We start from the raw sequence: 20,911 nt of genomic DNA, 5'->3' as shown, positions 1-20,911 counted from the left end.
AGCTGCACCTGTGAGGGCTCCCCACTCCTCCCCTCGGGGCTGCCATGGGGCTGCATGACTGCGGCTCTGCTGGGCCCTTTCCTGTGGCCTGGGGCCAAAGTCAGCCTCAGTGTCCTCATCCACAACATCAAAGGGTAGTATCTGTGGTCTCTTAAGTCCTTCCTACCGCTCGTTTTTATGTGCAAGAGTTCTCTTTCCTGGAGCCACCACCTTCTTCTCTCCCACCCTCTCCCCTACCCCCTCACCTTTGTCTAGGTTATCATTACATCCCACACTTCACTTCTCTCTTTGATTGCAGCCTTAGAAATGGCAAAGACAAAGCAAGACTGCAGTGTTATTCTCCACTAGTAAAGTGAAAGATAAACCAAAAAATAAATTTTTGGAATTTACCAGTTCTAACCACTTAGTGATCCACAGTAACTATCCAATTCACAGTTACCACCCTGTGCCTACAAATGTTGGTATCATTTCTCAGAGGTTCTTTCTAATTCCTTTTTCTCTATTCACCAAGAATATATTGCACTTGAGGCACCTGGGTGGTTCAGTCTGCTAAGCATCTGACTCTTGATCTCAGCTCAGATCTTGATCTCAGAATGGTGAGTTTAACCTCTGCATTGGGCTCCATGTTGGACATGGAGTCTACTAAAAAAAAAAAAAAAAGAAAGAAAGAAAGAAAGAAAAGAAAAGAAAAGAAAAGAAAAGAAAAGAAAAGAAAAGAAAAGAAAAAAATATATTGCACCACAAGATGGCATCATGGATCTGACAATGACAGTGGCCAAACGGGGTCTTTGAACCTAATATATAAATACAGTAGCCTTCTCTCCAATGATGGGATGATATAGACATAACTTTTACTATAGTGTGAGTGACTCCTAAAAATATTTTGTGACTTTATAAGAATATCTTTGAAAGACTAAAGATTTCCTGGGGTGCCTGGGCAGCTCAGTGGGTTAAGTGTCTGCCTTTGGCTCAGGTCATGATCTCAAGGTATTGGGATCAAGCCCTGCATCAGGCTCCCTGCTCAGTGGGAAGTCTGCTTCTCCCTCTGCCCTTCCCCTACTTGTGCTCTTTCATGCTCTCTTTCTCTCAAATAAATAAGTAAATAAATAAAATCTTAAAAAAAAAAGACTAAAGATTTGCAAATGGAAAAGTTGTGATGTGATTCTGCTCAGAAATATTGAGTAGACACATATGTGATAAAAACCCAGAGGAGTCATGTGCTTTTCCTTTTAAACTTTTGGGAAAGTATTATTTCATTGGAAACACCCACACTTTAGTATTCCTGTTATATGAGAAGGAAATGCTTTGTCTTTTGTCTAAACTGAAAGCTGGAACCAGAACTCCCATCACTGCTGTATTTCTAACTAACAATCTTATATTACTGGTTCTTAATTTTCAATTTTCAGCTATTTTCCACTGACTTCCATTATGGAAGAAGAGATTCCAGCCTCTCCTGCTGCTCCTATGTCTGTTCTACTCACAACTATGAATTTCACCTGCTTTTAAACTCAGCAAATTTATGTCGTATTCAGTGCTTACGTTTTTATGAATATGTAAATATTCCTGTAAATATTCCTTAAATATGTGTATAATAAGATTGCACTTCCCTTATGGTACAAAGTTTTGTTTAGTCTAGAGTTAGTGGGTGTCTTATTTTTTTATTTTCTTAATTTTCTGTGCTTAAAAAAGAAATCAGTAATTCATCTCAAAACTGCTAGCCAGTAATGTAAACCTGCTAACAATACATACTCAGAGTGAATGCTGACACGGGTTCATCAGATGCTTCTCTAGATCCCTTGCACATCTGTGGTCTGGGATTCCCCTTGACGGTCATTCTGGGATTTCCCTTCTGCGTACTTCATGTTAAATTGCCTGTTTCCTGCATATCATATCTTTCACTTTCTTGGTTTTGTTGGCACAAAACACATCTTTTTGAGAAAGGCTGAATTGGCCTTGGTGGTTTTTGAGTATTACCTGCCTGAAGATGTCTTTACACTACCTTTGAAATGATTTATAGTTGGGCTGGATAACTAAGCGTAGGTCTAAAAACATTCTCCCTAGAGATTAAAAAAAAATTTTTTTTTTAAAGATTTTATTTACTTATTCATGAGAGACACTGAGACAGAGAGAGGCAGAGGGAGAAGCAGCCTCCATGCAGGGAGCCCGATGCGGGACTCGATCCCGGATCTCCAGGATCACACCCTGGGCTAAAGATGGAGCTAAACCGCTGAGCCACCCAGGGTGCCCCTCCCTAGAGATTTTTTTTCCAATCCCTAGAGATTTTGACAGGATTTTCCATATCTGGGAAATGACAGTGTTAGCTATTTTGACCAATTTTCTCACTAAAAACAAGCAAAAATGCTGAATTAGTCCACAGGTGCACACACATACACACGTTCTTAGGACTCCCGAATAAATGACAAAGTAGTAAGATTATTAAGGGCGAATAGGAATTCAGAGAGCTGAGTGTTCACTTTGTCCTGAGGACACACTTGAATACACAAGTTACATACACCTTCAGAGAGGAATGAATCAGAAGTAATTTCCCCACCTACTCCTGGGGATATCAAGTTGGTGGATACTGAGGAAAACAGGGAGAAGAATAGACACCATCCCTGAGAAACTGAATCCATGAGCCACCTCCTGCATGGATTTGCAGCTCAAACTCATATCCCCTAAAATGGTCCAGAAATTCTCAAATCATAAATATTTTTATTCTTTTTAAAAAAGATTTTATTTATGTATTTGAGAGAGTGAGAGAAGAGAGAGCATGAGTGGGGGAAGAACAGAGGGAGAGGGAGAAGGAGACCCCCCCCAATGAGCAGGGAATCTGCCACCTCGGGGCTCGATCCTGGGACTCCGGGATCATGACCTGAGCTGAAGGCAGACATTTAACCCACTGGGTCACCCAGGTGCCCCTCATAAATATTTTTAAAAGTGGTCCCAAATTAGCAGCCCCTCTAGAAACTTGCCTGGAAGACAGCACCTTCAGGATAGGCCTCAAAGATTGCTCAAAAATCCCGTCTCAATAACAATGAGCAGTACACAGTCAAAAGGAACTAATATTAACCAAATACACAGGGGAAAAGTTATCAGAAGCAATATCCAGCAGAAACAACACGGTAGTATTTTTATCAAAGAGTAAGTAGAATTTCTGGAAAGGAAAAAAATATAGCAATTGAAACCAACTATGCAGTTGACTGGTTAAACAGCTTAGTTAGGCATAGCTAAAAAAAGAATTGAGGAAGATATGTGAAAAAATTATCCAGAATGTAACAGAAAGACAGAAATGACACTAAATTCAAAAATTGAAAAAAACCCAAAACATTAGTTCATTGTCTTCTAGATCTGGAATTTCTGTTGAGAAATCTGATACCATTTTGAATTCCTGATTCTTTGTATCTGACTGTTCCTTTTTGAAAAAAAAAATTATTTTTGAGTTTTCAACAATTTATTTGTAACTTCCTCATTCTGAGAGAATAAGCTTCAGGAGGCTTAGAAAGTGTCTTATACAGGTTGACACAAAGAATATTTTGTAAAGATTAAAGAAATCAAACACCTATACTTCCTTCTTAAATATGTATTTCTCTCAATTTACAGAGATTTAATAATGAATGAAAAATACTCTTTAGGAAAAATTCATTTGGGGTTTTATCAAAAGTAAAATGCTTTGACAATGAGTTTCTTAAGATGTTTCTGAGTTTTTAAAAAACTATTTTTAAAAATCTCTAGTGTTCTGAAACTTCTTCTATTTCTTCATGTGGGTCTCCTTTTAATCCTTTGGATTGGGCACTTGGTGGGCCTGTTTCATTTGGAAGCTCAAATTGTTCTGGGAAATTTTACTTCATTATGTCTTTGATAATTTCTACCCTGTTTTCTCTGATTTCTCTGTAAACTTTAGTTCTTAAATTATAGACTCTTGGATTATCATTTCATTTTCTTATTTATCTTTTATTATTTGCTTTTCGTTATCTTCCAGTTTCTGGGGTATTTGCTTAGCTTAACCTTCTAATCATATATCATTTTTTAGAATTTTTATGATGATGATTTTTTACATTCTAAGAACACTTTGTGTTCTGACTGGTCCTTTGTTTAGAGCTTCTTGTTCTTGTTTTATGAGTGCTGCACTTTCTTTCATCTCCTTAATGATATTAATCATAGTCTAAAAAGTTTTATTTTGTCTCCTGTATTGTCTCTGTATATTATGAATATAATTAGCTATTTTTTTCAGTCTACATTTTTTCTAGCATTTCTTCAGATTCAGTGGTTTCTGGCCATTTGTCCATATTTAAGAATGAAATACTAGCGCTGACTGTTCTGTGTCAGGTACCACATCTTGACTTATGAGCCTCACCTGTGGGGCCATTGGTGTGTGTCATTTCACTATGGGGCATCCAAATATGAGAATCTATAGGAATTTTTCTTGGATTGATCAGGTTTTCCAAAGAAAGAATCATCTTGTACGCCTCTTGGGAGGCTGCGTGGGGGAAAGAAGTTATGATTTAACCTTCTGGAATATAGATTTTCAGTCTACTCTGATATCAGTGTTGGGCCTCTGCTCTCCACTGTGCTTGGCTCTGTGTCTCTAATGTTCAGGTTCAATCTCTTGTGAACAAACCTTCAGTCTTCTGCTGGGGTGTGGGGGGAGTCATCTTACATCCGCATGGAAGAGGAGGGCACCTAAGCCATGTCTGTACACGCTCTATCCAGTCCTCCTGTCTCAGCCACTTTCAGTGGTGCCTAATACTTCTAACTAATGAGCCTTTCTGGAGTTCTGCAGTGCACATCAGTTTCCTTCTGGGCTTCCCCCACTTCCAGCTTACGTTAAAGCTGTCTCTGCTCTGCTGGATCAATTCCTGTTCATTGATTTGCTCTCCACCTTGCAAACATTGTCCACATTATCTTTACTCTATTCCTCCTGCCCTCCTCTTGCTCATGGTTTATGGCTTAAAAAATATCTCACTAATGTAAAAAAAAATCCCCAAACCCCAACAATCTCAGTAATGTCATTTTATTGGGATTCTAGGAGCAGAGAAGGCTCACAAGCATATGTGTTCAAGCTACCATTTTAAACCATAAGTTCCTGGAAATATTTGTCTTTATCTGTTCCGTGTTTACTTCCATGTTTCAGTTTTTGGCATGCATCTTACAAATATTTATGAAAACCCTAATAGTTTTTCTTCTCTGGCAATGTGTTTATTTTCTGGAACATTTTAGGTGCCTGGCAGAGAAGGCTGGAGATGTCGCATTTGTGAGAAATTCCACTATCTTGCAGAACACAAACGGTAAGTGAAATGTTTCCCTCTCATGTCCCAGTATTCAGATTCGCAATTGGGAAGCTATTATAACCTTTTCTAGGCTTTGGATCAGGTTACTTCCAAAATTCTTTACCTCCTTATGCCATATGGTATGTCTATGAGTGTGACATTGATTTTGAAGCCAAATTTCTTCTCTCTCCTCTCTCTCTCTCTCTCTGTCTCTCTCTCTCTCTCTCACACACACACACCAGCCGTACTCAGTAGCAAATATCTCCCTGGCTTTGTCTAGTCAACCACAGAAGCACACCATCTCCCTGTGCCATGGTTTTATTTATTTATTTATCTATCTATCTATCATTTTATTTATTTATTTATTTATTTATTTATTTTCCTGTGTCCATAGTTTTAAAAAAGGAAGTAAGGACCTTCATTTGGACCCATGTGAGCCCGCAGTCTGGAAACTCCTTGAGAGTCTTTGCCCCCAAAGGCAAAGACATATAATGGAAGGTGAATAATAATTGCTAACTTCAGCACCCCTAGCCATCTGGTTGCCTTCCAGACTGCAGCCTTCTCCTGAGCCCCCACTCGGCCCTCACTTGGCCCCCACGGCCCCCAGCAGATGACTTGCCACTTCACCCCCTGAGAAAGAACTGCTTCCTCCGAGTCATGGCCACTCCTCTGTCCTTCTGATCCTCCGCACGTCTCTTGGGAAAGGGACTGAGGACAGACCTATAAATTTGGAATGATCTCAATATCAAATAGACAAAAGCTGAGAGAACAGATAAAGTGTTTTTGCTTTTGTTTTGAGGAGAGAGGGTAGAAGGAGAGAAGCAGGGACCTAAACAATGAATCTGTGTTTGCTTAGACACAGACATACATACAATTGTATTTCAAATTTATGAACCATTAATCTAGGTGATCTCCAGGGATCAGTTTGATGTCATATTTTTAAATTGAAGTATAATTAACACAGAGTGTGATATTAGTTTCGGGTGTACAGTGTACCGATTCAATTCAATAGTTCTGTACATTACTCGGGACTCATCATGACTCATCTTGATCCCCTAGAGTGATGTCATAGAGTGACTTAAATAGAGAAACCTATTTAAGTATAGGTTTCTTTGGGATTTCACAACTGTATTTTTTTTAATTGATGGAGCATATTTGATAAACTTGTAGAAGTTCCCGTTCTTTTTCTAGTTAGACACTAAGAGCATTTGAATATGAAGGGAAGTAGAAAACAATTTCTTCTTGAACATAAACCAGATAATCTTCTTCTGGAACTCATTGGAAAATACGGTACAGGTGGAGGGCTTTCTCTTTTAAAAAACTAACAACTCTATTGAGATATAATTCATGCTATAAAAATTCACCCATTCAAAGTGTGCAGTTCCATGGTCTCTAGCACATTCACGGAGCTCCACACCCACCAGCCCAGTCCAATTCTAGAACACTCACACACCCCCATAAAGTACCCCTGCGCCTTTCCCCACTCCTCCAGAGCTGCCAACCACCAGTCTATTTTCTGTATTTGTAGATTTGCCCATTCTGGACATTTCACATAAATGGAATCACATAAACTTTTGTGACTGGCTTCTTTCACTGAGCATCACATTTTCAAAGTTCATCCACATTTTCAAATGTTAGAATGTGTCAGGGTTTCGCTCCTTTATATTCTCTAATCTTGTCCCCTTGTATGGAAGCAGCACTGACATTTGCTGTATTTGGAGTTTGCATAGCTCGTGCGGACAAAGCTTCCTGCACTCTACCTCACATCACTGCGACCCACACGTGACCGTTTCAGGAGGCCAGGGGACTCGTCGGACCCACCCAGAAAAGACCTTTGACCAAGCGGGGCAGCCCTGTGGCTAACGCTGCTTCTTTTTTCTCTCCCCAGGAGGGAACCCTGAGCCATGGGCCAGGGATTTGAAGCTGGAGGACTTTGAGCTGCTGTGTCTTGATGGCACCCGGCAGCCTGTGACAGAGGCTCGGAGATGTCACCTGGCCATGGCTCCGAACCATGCTGTGGTATCTCGGGAAGAAAAGGCCAAACACCTGGAGCAGGTGCTGCTCTTCCAGCAGGTGCGGATCACGAGGGCCTCCTGCCCTCTCTTAACCACACAGGTCCCAGAGCTGGGTGAAGCAGTCTGTCCAGAGCCCTTCTTTGCAGTCCCTCTGCTTGAAGCTGGTGGTGACAGCGTTTGCTTCATGCTGAGGAGCTGCCCAGAGTCTCAGTGAGAACATGTGTAATCTCTAAAAACAACAAACCCAGAACTTCTGTAGATTGAAGGCTATCTGTGGGAAGCGGTTTGAAGGAAACCATGCAATTTCCTTAAAGTCTGTGATTCTGTTTTGGAACTTCTACTTTGGTAGTAGAACGTCAGGTGTCCAGGTGTGCTTTAAAGACGGTGGTCCTGGAATGGTAATCATAGGTACAGTAACCTCGCTATGGCACACTCATGCTGGTAGGAGGTGGTTCATCGCTGAGGTGTGTTGCTCTTGCCCCAGAGCACGGAGAAGGAACTTTGGCCAAGAGAGGCTAAGTGACCCTCCCGAGGCAATGTCCTGACCAATGGCAGAGATTTCCAATGCAGCCTGCCTGTGTGGGAGAGCTGGCCCTGTCAGAATGCTGTAGGTGACCACCTTTTGACCTCAGAAATTCTCAGCTATCACCTAGTCACGCAGAGGTTCTACAGGAAGAGGCCACAGATGAACAAGGAGGGAACGATGGTGGAAGATGGGATCAGAAGTAGTGAGGGGCCCCGGCACTGCCTGGTGGGTCTGTCACCCCGGGGCCACGGGAGGACATGGGGCAGGGGAGGGCTCAGCCAAGAGGTAGAAGGGCTCCAGACCTCATCTCCTTTCCTTCTGTAGGCTTCCCAGGCCTGAGCCTGGATGGAAGAGAGGTCCTTGGCCTCTCCTAATCCTAAACGTTCTCCTGTTTCCCTTGGCCACTTGCTTATGTCTGCCCTTTTATCACAGACGCAGTTTGGAAGAAATGGAGCCAAATGCCCAAGCGACTTTTGCTTGTTCCAGTCTGAAACCAAAAATCTTCTGTTCAATGACAACACTGAGTGCCTGGCCAAGCTCCAAGGCAAAAACACATATGAAGAATATTTGGGATCAGCCTATGTCACGGCCGTTGCTAATCTGAGACAGTGTTCAGCCTCCCGTAAGTGCAACAGCCTGGAGGAGCCACCATGAGTGGAGGGTGGCGAGGCTGGAGGGCCAGACAGCATTTTAGGAATGGAGATGGGAATAAAAGTGTTAAGGCAGTGTGTATCCCTGCACCTCAGGAAGCAACAGCATCAGTGATGAGGTGTAAGGTTTAGAGAAAAATAAGGCAGTGGCGATAGGCTAAATTTTTATAATGCTGAGAGTGTCTGTCATGGTTCTTAGAAGCTGATCATTCATTTTGTTCAGTAGAATGAAGTGTGTGTGTGTCTGCATGTAGGTATACTTGTGTAGGTATACGTACATATACACACGTATATATATGTGTGTGTGTCTATGTGTATATATGCACGTATGTGTTCAGAAATGACAAATTCTGGTCTCTAGACTGTTACCGTAAATACCAATCATTGAGAGTACAAATTCCAAGAAAGTATCTTAGCCAGGAAAGTATACTGACAAATAATTTGCTCCTTTAAAAACACTTATAAGCTATTGCAGAGCGTTGTAAGGCTCCAGGTGGTTAATCTAAAATTTCAGTGTGTACTGCCTCCCTTGTGCATGGGGGTCACCCAGAATCCCACTCCTGGCACCTCATCAGACAGCTGGAGGTGTCGGCCTGGTGGCGGTCCAGGGATGGGGTGGGACCAAGAATCTCTGTACTGGTCATTCTCAGCTAGGTGCAGTGACCACCCCCCCGCCCCCCACTGTCCCAGGGGACATTCGGCAATGCTTGGAGGTATTTTTGATTCTTATAAGTTGCTGGGGCGGGGCGGGGGTGTGAAAGGGTGAGTGGTGCAGCTGGTGTCTATGGGCAGAAGCCAGAGATGCTGCTAAATAAAGCATGGAAGAGCCCTGCCAACAAAGAATTCCCGGGTCTCAAATGTCAACAGTGTCACTGCTCTTTACCAACCGGCATCTGGGGAATTGTGATGGGGTGGCCCTAGGACTCGGCTTTGAGAAAGAGGCTGTGGGGCTATTCTTGGGAGCAGCCAGCTCAGGACTGCACAGAGTGCATGCTGGCTGAAGGCAGGGTCCTTCTGTCCCTGCTCAATCCCCGGCACTTAGCACAGTACCTCACACAAAGCAGGCCCCAGAGTACTAGTGAATGACTGAGTGAACACCATGGCAGACAGATTTGCATGAAGACGAGGGTGATAAATGGCTCACATCAGAGGACCACTCATGTCTTGTGAACTTGAGTGTGACCGTTGATTCAGTTACAGACAAATGGGATGGATCTTGTGTCACTAAGGCCAGGGCAGGAAGTGGCTCAGGGTGTGGGGGACAGAGCTGGCTGGCCAAGGGTTGGTGAGAGAAGGCAGGGGGAAAGTCTGTGTTTTAGTACCCTCCTTGGTTGACTCGGGTAAAAAAAGAGAAATCTGTTTCTGAATCTCCTGCTTTGGTGTGTCCCACAGCGCTTCTGGAAGCCTGCGCCTTCCTGAGGAGATAAAACACATGAGAAGACTGCCTGGCCTTTTCCCCAGAGGTGCCTCGGCCCCTCCCCCTCACTGCTCCTACAGCCTCCCCCTTGGGGGTACGGGCCTTCTCCCCTCCTGGCCAATCAACTGCTTTCCCAGCTCCTTGCTGTCATCCTTGCAATAAATAAAATGAGAAAGGCTTTCGATTTTCATTCCTTATAAAGCATCATTCATCTTTTCTAGAATTTTATATAGAAATCATGTGTCTGATCAGATACTGGCGCAGCTGGATCTTTCCTTCCACACTTTCCAGGTCGGGCTCCTTCTCTTCCCTTTGGGTTCAGTGCCTGCTTGTCTAGAAGCAAAGACCAGGCCCAGCATCTGGTTTCCCCAAGGGCATCTGGATGGCTGTTCACATGGTTGTTGCTGTGTGTGCCGGGGTGGGTGTGTACGCGGATGCGCACGTGTACGCGTGTGTGCATGCGTTTGTATGTGTGCTTTGTGTGCATGTGTTTCTAGGGCAGGGAGAGGGATAGGGAGTAGGAATTGAGGCATTGGTGAAAGAAACTGGGTATCACAAAGATTTTTGAGAATTTGGTATCTTAAATAAATTGCATCAGGTACAGTGAATGTACAAATACAGGCATCATAGGGAGAGGTGACAACCTTCTGTCCCTTGGCCTTCTGACTGGCCTTATTGTCCCTCCCCCTCTGGTTAACCTCCACTCACTCATTTACACTCCCCCCACTTCCCTCAGCCCAGCTTTAGAGAGCACGGGCCAGGCGGGCTGCCCTCTATTCCTTCAGCAAGCAGTCGGGCCACTCTCCCATTCTCTCTGCACCTCACTGTGATTGGGTTCTAACCTGTTCTCTCTCCTGAGTGGCTCTGGAAAAGGACACCGATGCCCTCCCAAACTGCCAAGCTTCTCAGCGTTTCCAGATCTCTTCCCCTGAGCCCGTAGCCACTCCTGACCCCATGGTCCTCTCACTCCTTCTCGAACCCCGTTCCCTCAGCTTTCATACCACTCATCCTCCTCTCTGGCCTGCCTTCCTCTGCCTTGTGGAGGGTCCATGCTTTGTTCTTTCAGTGCACTCCCTGTGGCTTTCTTCGCCAGGCTTTTGCTTCTGACCTATGAAAGAACCAAGTGATGTGGTCTCAGCTACTAATGTGGACCTTCTTCCAGAAAGTGGGGCTCAGGGGTGGCTAGGTACCAGCTCTCTCAGATTGCTAACTTTTCCCTGGGAAGGGGTCATTTTCTGGCTTTCAGTTTTTCCTTTGGCTCATTGGACCCAACAAGTAAACCCATGCCAACCAGAGGAAGACTGTACCTTCAAAGGCTGATGTCAAACAAGGGTGGCAGTGTTGACCACCATCAGTGGGTAGGTAGCTTTGCTGCTGCCTACACCGGGCTCTGAAAGGACATGAATTAGGGTCCCCTAAACTTAGGATGAAAACTCACTTTTTTTTGCTACTATAATTATGGCCCAGATATGCCATGTATCCTCACTAGCCTGAGAAGGTTATTCAGTGAGCAACATTTGATGCTGTTGCCATATTAGTCATAATAACAGCCCCACAAAGCATGACATTTGAACTGTATGAACTTTCTTGTATAAATAAAATATGAAGGTGAAATTAAAGCCCACCAGTGAAATCCCCTTTCTGGCTGAAATTAAATTAGAAAATCTAACATCACCACATCCATCAGCTCATGCTAAGTTCTATAGAAATCTTAGCGGCTTACACAACAAGTGCTTATTTTTGTCTTACACCCATGTCTTTGCACCAGTGGCTCTTTTGCTCAGCTCATACCTTTGTTCTGAGATCTGGGCTGAACAAGTGGCTCCACCTGAGGTCTGCTGGCCTGAAGACAGAAAGGAGAATTGGAGATGCCTCACAATAACTTCTAAAGCTTCTCTAGGGGCAATGGCTTTGCCATTCCCATCATTTCATTGCTCAGAGTAAGTTGAGTGGCCGTGACATCAACAAGGCAGGCATATGATGTCCTGCAGGGAGAGGCCCAGTGGGAGGAAGCAGTGAATATTTTGGCAATAGGACACTATTTCTCTTCTGGATCTGAGGCATTACCTTCATTATTTCAACCCTAAGCCTATGTCTCTCTTTTCTGAAATTTAGTGTTGTCAACAGAACACAAATATCTATACATCAGGCTCATAGTCATGAAAATAGAGAAGGTAAGCAAATCACCACCACCCATGCCATGGTTGTGGGTGTGAGCACCAACCTGCTCCTCCCAACTGAAGCAACAGTCCTGCTGGGCTGGAAACACCATGGCCCAAAGCAGGTCATTTCCAGTGTTAGAGCAAGAATGAAATAAATGGCTGCAGTCTGAATTTCAGGATGGAAGCAGAGGATATGTTAGGAAATCGTGTCACATGGCCATTGGGGTTGAGAAAGGTGAGCCCTCTACCCTAAGAATGAGAGTTTGAAACCAAATCAATAGAGCTGACCCACTCTTCTGGGTGAATGGGGAACTTAGAGTCAACCACAGGTGAGGAAATGTGGAGATGGTGAAAGATCTGCTCAGAGAGGATGCATGGGCCCCAGGAACACAGCCAGTCAGGTTCTAAAGAAAAATATAGTCACAGAGACAATTCCTGTCCCTGCTGGCCAGGATCCTTAATCACTGATGCCTGATACGAATGGAGGACTGATCCATCTTGGCCATATGGGGAGTGTCTGCATATGGGGAGAGCGTATGGGGAGAGATCACAGCTTCTGGAAATGACAGGTGGTGAAGATCAGTAATGAGGCAGCAGAAGGAAGTGAGTGACAGGTGGTGAGCAGGTGAGGCCCTGGGAGGCCGTGGGAATGCTGAGTAGGACCCCGAGCCCTCTGCAGAGCAGGAAACTGGTACCACAGCCTGCTTTTTGAGTTTTAAAGAACAGCATCACCCCTAGAGAGATAGAGGGTATGGAGAATCTGGGGTAAGGCAGGGACAAGATGGAGGAAAAGAAGAAATAGCACATCTTCTCTGCTTCAGCTTGTCTGGGATGATGGTCAAGGCTTCCAGGCATGAGAAGGAACCAGTTTGTGGATTTTGTCTTAGCTACTAGAGAAATATGCCTCCTTCTGTGTGTCTCATATCTTTGGGGACAAACCAACCCCAAAACTCTATCTATGGTAAACCATCTCAGACCTCTGTACTCATGAAATCTTGCAGAAGTGGGAAATGTGTTGCCCAGTCCTGTAACTGCCCGTATGCTGCTTTCTCCTCCCACAGGCAGTGCATTCTGTGTAGCGCAAGCCCTGGGCTGCCACACGACCTTTGGCTCCCACATTCTTTTCACGCTGAATGGAGTGAGGGCGCAGTTTGGCGTCCTTGCTTTCACTCCCTCCAAGCCCTAGCTTCTCACAGGCTTCCAGGGAAAGCTCTCGACCTTGCATTCTGCATGGTCTTCACCTGTGTCTGCTTCTCTGCTTCTCCACCCTCTGGCAAGACCTTCCAGTCCTGCACTGACTTGGGGCTGTCCCTGCCTTACTTCCTTGAATTCCCTCTGCCCCTGAGCTTGGTCTCAGAGGGAGACAACTCCCTTTCCTGTTTGTCCTGGTGGCAGAATGATTCCCATGAACGTCTGCCCACACACAGGACAGGGGACAGTGTGATGGCAGGGAAAGTGCATTAGAACAGCGACAGCAGAGCATTTCATGGTGCCTGAGCAGAGAGCTGTCCATACAGGGCCTCTGTACGAAGCCCAGGAAAGGTACCCCTTTCCCACAGTGTGCCCAGCCCCCGCCGGGAGCTCGGCCCACTCAGCCATGTACATAGGCTGGATTTCAGGCTCAGTGTGTCCCTCCTTGATGTGTCATAGTCAGGACTCTGCCTGCACTCCACCTGCATAGACCCCATAGAAAGAGAAGATGGAGTAGGTGCAGGATTCCTGTGGGGGAATCACTCACTTCTGAGCTCAGACACCCTCCAGGAAGACCGCCGATAAATCTCATAACGTCAGTCACTCTCCCGGGGCCAGTGACAGCTTCATCTCTCCCACTCCAGGCTTCATCTTTAGGGCTGGTTTGAGTGTCTGCCTTTGGCTTGGGTCATCGTCTCGGGGTCCTGGATTGAGCCCCATGCCAGATTCTCTGCTCGGCAGGGAGTCTGCTTCTCTGCCACTCCCCCTACTTGTGCTCCTCCCTATCCTTCTTATATCTGTCTTTCCATGATTCTAAGCACTATGAGTGCAGCAACCCTGGAGACTGCTGTGTATATGTGTGATTGAGAAAATGAGTAAATGTGTTAATGTTTTTGGGACCTAGAGTTTACCATGAAGGAAAGGAGGAGGAAAGAAATTCGGAATGGAGGAAGTAAGGTGGAAGCTGTGGGTTGGGGTGGCATGGTATGTGTATCAACTCATAATTGCAGTAGTTTCTTTTGTGTGATACAGGTCTACTAATGAGAAGAGTGGAAGTCAGGGGGGTAACTTTTGTTTAATTGATGTTCAAAACTGATATTCCCTATTATTAAAGTGGATTGCAAAAGTTCATCCCATAAAGCTGATCCACAGAGAAATTTTACATGATTTGTCTTTGAAAATGTCTTTTCACACAGGTGCTGCCAAACTCTGATACCGGTCTGCCAGCATATACATAGTGCATATTTATCACTGAGAAGACATTTCTAGAATTCTATTAGATTCTTCACCTGATGTTTACCTTCTGGCATGGCATGCCATTAGATTTCAGACCACCTCCAACTGGAGATAAGATGGAAGCTCTCCAGTTTCACAAACTGATTTAAAAATATGGAAATCTCTTTTTGTGTCAAGGTCTGAAAATCACCAAGTTCAGAAAATATGTTTTTATTTTTTAAAGACTTATTTACTTTGAGAGAGGGAGAGAGAGAGAAAGAGAGAGAGAGAGAGAGAGAGAGAGAGAGAGAGAACACAAGCAGGAGGGGCAGAGGGAGAAGAGAGAGAGAATCCCAAGGAGACTCCATCTCATGCTTCTGATATCATGACCTGAGCCAAAACCAGGTCATGTGCTTAACTGACAATGCCACCCAGGCACCCCAGAAAACATGTTTGATATAAGTTTGTATAAGAGCAGAGATCTCATTTCTGCAACTTAATATTTTTTTTAAAAATATTTTATTCATTTGAGAGAGCAGAGAGCACAAGTAGGGGGAGTGGCAGAGAGAGAGAGAGAGAGAGAGAGAGAAGTAGACTCCCTGCCAAGCAGAGAATCTGACATGGGGCTCAATCCCAGGACCCCGAGACGATGACCCAAGCCAAAGGCAGACACTCAACCAACTGAGCCACCCAGGCACTCCTGCTACTTAACTTAAAAAAAAATCCAGCTGGGGTGCCTTGGTGGTGCAGTAGGTTATGCATCTGACTCTCTATCTCAGCTCAGGTCTTGATCTTAGGGTTATGAGTTCAGGCCCCACACTAGGCTCTGTGCTGGGCGTGGAGCCTACTTAAAAAACAAACAAACAAACAAACAAACAAACAACTGTTTGTTTTCACAAACAGTGAAAGTATTATCCAGCCATAGAGTTATTTACCCCAATGTGGGGCCCAAACCCACAGTCCTAAGATCAAAACCTGAGATGAGACCAAGAGTCAGACATTCAACCAACTGAGCTACCCAGAGGCCATGGGAGCAGCACAGTTTTAATGTAGGGTTAATACATTTTTTTGGACCTTTACTTCTTAATTTTTATTCATTAAAATTTTTTTATCTGCGTATAGTTCACACACAATGTTACATCAGTTTTAGGTGTAGAACATAGTGATTCAACTTCTCTACACCTTATGCTGTGCCCACAGCAAGTGGAGCTACCATCTGTCACCAAACACTATTGCAATATCATTGACTATGTTCCCTATGCTGTGCCTTCTATTCCCCTGACTTATTCATTCTGTAACTAGAAGCCTCTATCTCCCACTTCCCTTCACCCAGTTTACCCATTCCCCTCCCCCTTCCCCTCTGCAGCCATCAGTTTGTTTTCTGAGTTTATAGTTCCGATTCTTATTTTGGTTTGTTTATTCCTTCGCTTGGTTTTAGATTTTACATGTGAGTGAGATCCTATGACATTTGTCTCACTCTGACTTGTTTCACTTAGCAGAACACCCTATAGGTCCATTCCTGCTTTCAACATAGCACATGGGAAGTGTATAAAGAGGCTTGACATTTCTTGTAATCCAAACAAGTGTTGTCAAGTGACTTGACTACACTATATGTTTCATATGTAAGTGCTATTTTGCCCTGTAATGTTAGGTTGAGTTTATTTATTTATTTATTTATTTATTTATTTATTTGTTAGGTTGAGTTTATTAAGAAACATATGAATTTAATTTTCAAAGCTGTTCAGTGTTCTATATAATAGATATTGACAGTCCTTCTTGTTCAGGACACTTCCCATGGAGTCCCTGCCACTGCTATACCATTAAATTGCTGTGTCATAAAGTGAATCAGGTTATTCAACTTTTCTTTTTTTTAAAAGATTTTATTGATTTTTTAATGACTTATTAGAGAGAGAGAGAGAGAGGAATAGAAGAGAAGGGAGCAGAAATGGGTAGGAAATATCAGAAAGAGAGACAGAACATAAAGACTCCTAACTCTGGGAAACAAACTAGGGGTAGTGGAAGGGGAGGAGGGCGGGGGGTGGGGGTGAATGGGTGACGGGCACTGAGGGGGGCGCTTGACAGGATGAGCACTGGGTGTTATTCTGTATGTTGGCAAATTGAACACCAATAAAAAATAAATTTATTATAAAAAAGAGAGAGAGAGAGAGAGATTGAAAGGAAGGGCAAAGGGAGAAGGAGAAGCAGACACCTCACTGAGCATGGAGCCAGATGTGGGACTTGATCCCAAGACCCCGAGATCATGATCTGAACCGAAGACAGATGCTCAACCACCTGAGCCACCCAGGTGCCCCTCAATTTTTATTTCTGAAAGAAATCCATAGAACTAATGATGGTTAAGTCTGTGGCAGCACATAAAATTCATTGTTGACGCTACCGGTTTAATGCACATCGTAAATTCCAAAATTTTCCACGCAGTATCAATAATGAATAACCATTGACTTATCCATTTTCACAAATTTTGTAAATTTTCCCAACTAAGCCTTTTCCTCCTCAACACATATTTTAACCCCCATCAGTTACAACTCATCTTAGCAGATTCCACTTCAGATTATACTGAATTAGTGTTTTTTCAATTCCTTTGAAAATATTCTTGCCTGGAGTTATTTTATGCAGACTATTCATGTAGCAAGTAGCCAAGGAGACCTAGCAAATTCCACAGAGCACGTCACTTTTACCTCTTTACCCATAGCTTCCAGCCTGCCAGTTCTTTCAATTACCTGCAAGAAAATGTGCCTGAACAATTACTTCCATAGGAATAGGTTGCTTCTAGTTTGGAATGTGGTCTTATTGGTTTTAAGAGTACATATTAATTTTTGTATTTCCTTGCCCAGTTTTTGGAAGTTTGGTGTGTTGGCTCTGGAGCGAATGGCACTCATGTTTGGGTCCCAGTCCTGCCACTTTCTAGCTGTGTGAGCCTAGACAAATGTCTGAGCCTTAGTAACCCCCTTAGCAGAATGAGACAAATTCCACCCAAACCCATGCTCAAGTATTGAGGCACAAAGGGGCTCAGGTTTGCAAAGAGCCTCGCACAACACTCGAGACAGACTCAGAGCTTGGAAAATGCTTGTTTACCACCTCGCTTTTCTTCCCATAACCTATTTTTATATACAAAGGTGTGCAAAAAGATTACACAAAACAATGCAACGATACAAAAATCAATATTTATTCTGCCTTTGACAGAAGCTAGTTTACACTTTGGTAGAATGGTCACGTTCTTCCCTTGGTGCAGCTCGTGCAGATTCCTCAGTGGACTGGAGCAGACTGCTGTCATGCACACAGCAAAGGCGGCGAAGGTGTCTTCTGAACATGGTGTCGAGGAACGTGTGGAGGAGGGGGTTGACGCAGCAGTGGGTGGTCGCGAAAATTCTAAGGATCTGAACGCTTATGTCCAGGTTGTAGTTGCTCTTACAGTCGTGCAGGGAGAAATATTCCTTGAAAGTGGACAGGAAAAGTGCAATATTGTAGGGTCCCCACATCAGAAGGAAGACAGCCATTATGGCAAAAACCAGCTGGTGAAGGCCATTCCCCCTTTCTCCAGACCTTAGTATTCTTCTCATTCGCACAGAGCAAAATACAAAAACACACAGTGGGAAAAGAAATCCCAAAACGTTCATCTTTAAGGTGAGAAAATACTTCCAGAATGTCTCTTCAGCTGGCAGGAAGTGAGGTCTGCTAATGGAACACTTGTATTTCTGGCTTTCCATCTGAGGTTTGTAAAACATGGATTCAGGCAAAATGACCAGAGTGGCTAAGACCCATGCCAGAACACTCGAGATGATGCCCCAGCGCACTGCTCTCGTGGTCGAGGGAAAGTTCACGTTGATAAACACGAGGTACCTTTGCACAGTCAGGAGGATGTTGAACAAAGCCTCACTGTACAGGCCTATGGAGTAAAGTACGACTAGAATTTTACACATGGAGTTGCCGAGAACCTCCTCATGCATCGCAGCATAGGCCCAGAATGGCAGGGCAAGCAAGAAACACAAATTTGAAACTGCCAAGTTTAGGAAATAGATATTTCCCATGTGCTTGAGTCCTTTATGTTTTACCAGGATGAGCACAACCAAGAGACTGCCCAGGAGACCAGCCAGGAACACGGTGGCGTAGAGCTGCGGCAACACCCTTGACAGGATCTTGGTTTCGTAAAGGTGGCACAGTTTTATTTCATCATTATTCAGATCATCCTCTATGAGGACGTCATAGTCATCCTCTGGGGCTGTCACGTAATTATCCATCTTCAGGCTGCCCTGTGGAGAAGCCAAGGATTATTTCCTCTTCATACGGCTGGGTGGTCCTGGAGGGGGAAAAAAATTGGATTAGTGTCTATGCAGCCATCCTCTCCCTTTACTGGTACTTCATTTTACCCAGAATAGGTCTACATCTTGGAAGATTGAAAGTAAACATTGCTCTGAGGCATCTGCACCTGCTGAGAGCGGCTACTATAATTGACCTGTTTGTTATGCCCTCACGTCATACTTGGGCAGTGTGCTAACACCACAGGGCAGATTAAAAAAAAAGTAAGCATTCTACTTCTTTACAGAACTTTAGTTCTCCTGGTGGAAACAAGCCGTGACTATCCGAAGATAATATTTAAGGAAACACACCATCGAAGAGAGCCAAGTACTGTGTCATGAAATCAGTATCGGTCCTAATTTCTGCGTTCGAAAAGTCTGCTCACCCTGTGAAATAGCTTCCTGTGACAGGCTGCCTGTGTTCTCCTCTCGAAGGACAGAAACAAAGATTTGCAAAAGTGAAACCATCCCAAGCATCAACATGGACTCTACTGGTTAAATACACAGATGACTTACCACTTGACAGAGTTCCAGGGGGACAGGGCACTGCCTCCTGAGCCACCATCCAAGCAGCTGTGGGAATAGTCTGGGGCTGCTGAGAGACCGCCTTTCTTCTGAGAAGCCGGTAGTGACCTTTAGGGGCAAGAGAAGCCACTGTTTCTCTCGTGGGAGCTCTATACCACAAGTCACTGGTCTCAGTGTTGCAGGGAACAACCCAAAGAAAGCAACTTGAAAGCTCCTCTGGACCCCTACAGTGTTTCTCAAGTGATTGAGGAAAGCAGGAAGTCCCTTGCTCTCCCTGGTTTCCCCAGGACCCAGCCTTTGATCATCCCCCTCCCTCTACCCTCAGCCCTGGCCTGGTGACAGGCGTCTTCCTGGCTGCTCCAGATAAGGGAACTGAGTTGCTACTGCTCTCCAGTGATATGAGTTAGGATGACAGCAGGGCATGTCTGAGTAGGTGGCAGCCAGCAGCCGAGGAGGAAGCATCCTGTGTGGTAGCCCTGTGTCCAGACCCCAGAGCCTGGAGCTCCCTACAGTGGCTCCTCGCGTCAGCAGAAGCCCACTCCCTGCATCCAGTAGGGTGTCTAGAAGGCTCAGGGAGAACCACAGTGAGTGGCATGAGCTCCTCTTCTCCCCATCACTGTTAAGGGACACTGCGCTGTGGCTGGGGGGAGGGGTGTGGGTGGGTTTCCCAAGAGAGGATCTGGGGACCAAGGAAGCCACAGAGTGGTGTCACTTGGGGAGGGGGCTGGAGCAGAGATGCTCAGTACCAGTGAGGAGCAGGGGGGCGGTGGCTGCATGGGATTTGGAGAAAACAGTGAGGAAAGCCAGGAGTTAGGCAAGCTGTGAGGCACTGACCCTGCTCTGAGAAGATTCCAGGAAATTCCATGGGGTTGGTGGGGGGGCATCAAGTCTGGGTGACAGAGCCTGTGGGGGAACCCGCCAGCCCATGACTCTGTTAGGAGAGGGAGCATGAGAGAAAGGAAGTGGAGAAATCCAGATTTCAGGGTTGCAGGAGAGGATGCAGTGGGTGGTGGTGAGGGGGAGGCTGGGGTGGGGGGCAGCTTGGAAGAAGGATAAATAAGAAGAGGAACACAAAACGGCTGGAAAGTCCATGTGAACTTCTCCGGATGCACTCCCTGGACCTGTGACTGACCTCATTTGGGGTACCCCCCCCACAGCGGTTTCGCACTCATTTAGTTGGTTAAAGGACATCCTGTTAATGAATTCCGGAGAAGTGTCTGAGGTAGCCTTCAATTCAGAGTGTGGACCTGTGAAGATGAAAATAGAAACAAACTATTAAAAGAAAGGCAAGACAAACATAAAACGGCCCAGATGAATATGCGGTTGAGCATTAAATTTAACTCAAAGATGACGTTCCTCCTCTGTACCCGTGGAGGGCTTGGCATTGGTGGGAACCTGGGCTCTGCACACTTCCCAGCAAGGACTACCCCCACCCCCCACCCGCATTCCCGCCGCCACCCTCACCCCCTGCACCAACTTCTGTGAGTGAGTGGGGGTCACTGCCACTGATGACAGCACAGTCCTGGGACCAGGCCGTGGACCGCCCTCTTGGGGCTCTACCTCCCCAGCTGGGCTATTTGGAGCCACACCAGCACCCTCCCCACGTCCCCTCTCCCTCCCCAGGACCTTG

The 20,911-nt window shown here is 45.0% G+C and overlaps 2 protein-coding genes across 4 annotated transcripts in view; one reads left to right on the top strand and one right to left on the bottom strand.

Moving 5' to 3' along the window:
• LTF (lactotransferrin) overlaps positions 1 to 10,053 on the top strand; it is a 31,049-nt gene extending 20,996 nt beyond the window's left edge. Inside the window, exons 14-17 of the mRNA XM_041762761.1 lie at positions 5,218 to 5,285; positions 7,156 to 7,340; positions 8,241 to 8,430; positions 9,851 to 10,053. Of these exons, the coding sequence (XP_041618695.1) occupies positions 5,218 to 5,285; positions 7,156 to 7,340; positions 8,241 to 8,430; positions 9,851 to 9,885 (478 nt within the window). The 3' untranslated portion in view covers positions 9,886 to 10,053. The remainder of the gene's footprint in view (positions 1 to 5,217; positions 5,286 to 7,155; positions 7,341 to 8,240; positions 8,431 to 9,850) is intronic.
• Positions 10,054 to 17,619: 7,566 nt separating this feature from the next.
• Positions 17,620 to 20,653, bottom strand: CCRL2 (C-C motif chemokine receptor like 2). 3 transcript variants are annotated; one of them, XM_041763024.1, is made up of 3 exons: positions 20,414 to 20,653; positions 19,273 to 19,389; positions 17,620 to 18,758 (listed from the first exon to the last, which is right to left on the bottom strand). In XM_041763024.1, the coding sequence occupies exon 3, from the start codon at positions 18,697 to 18,699 to the stop codon at positions 17,653 to 17,655; it is 1,047 nt and encodes a 348-aa protein (XP_041618958.1). In that variant the 5' UTR covers positions 18,700 to 18,758; positions 19,273 to 19,389; positions 20,414 to 20,653; the 3' UTR covers positions 17,620 to 17,652. The 3 variants fall into 3 exon arrangements, with proteins under 3 accessions (XP_041618958.1, XP_041618957.1, XP_041618959.1); XM_041763023.1 differs by lacking the exon at positions 20,414 to 20,653 and having other exon boundaries at positions 19,273 to 19,569; XM_041763025.1 differs by lacking the exons at positions 19,273 to 19,389; positions 20,414 to 20,653 and adding an exon at positions 19,143 to 19,220.
• Between the last annotated feature and the right edge of the window lie 258 nt (positions 20,654 to 20,911).

Source organism: Vulpes lagopus, chromosome 7, assembly GCF_018345385.1.
Source record: "Vulpes lagopus strain Blue_001 chromosome 7, ASM1834538v1, whole genome shotgun sequence".
Taxonomy (NCBI): Eukaryota; Metazoa; Chordata; class Mammalia; order Carnivora; family Canidae; genus Vulpes; species Vulpes lagopus.
The sequence above is the reverse complement of the archived record's forward strand: the minus strand, read 5'-3'. Positions and strand labels throughout refer to the sequence as shown.

Coding starts and splice junctions, on each gene's coding strand:
- CCRL2 (XM_041763024.1), bottom strand. CDS start 18,699: ATGGATAATTACGTGACAGCCCCAGAGGATGACTATGACGTCCTCATA.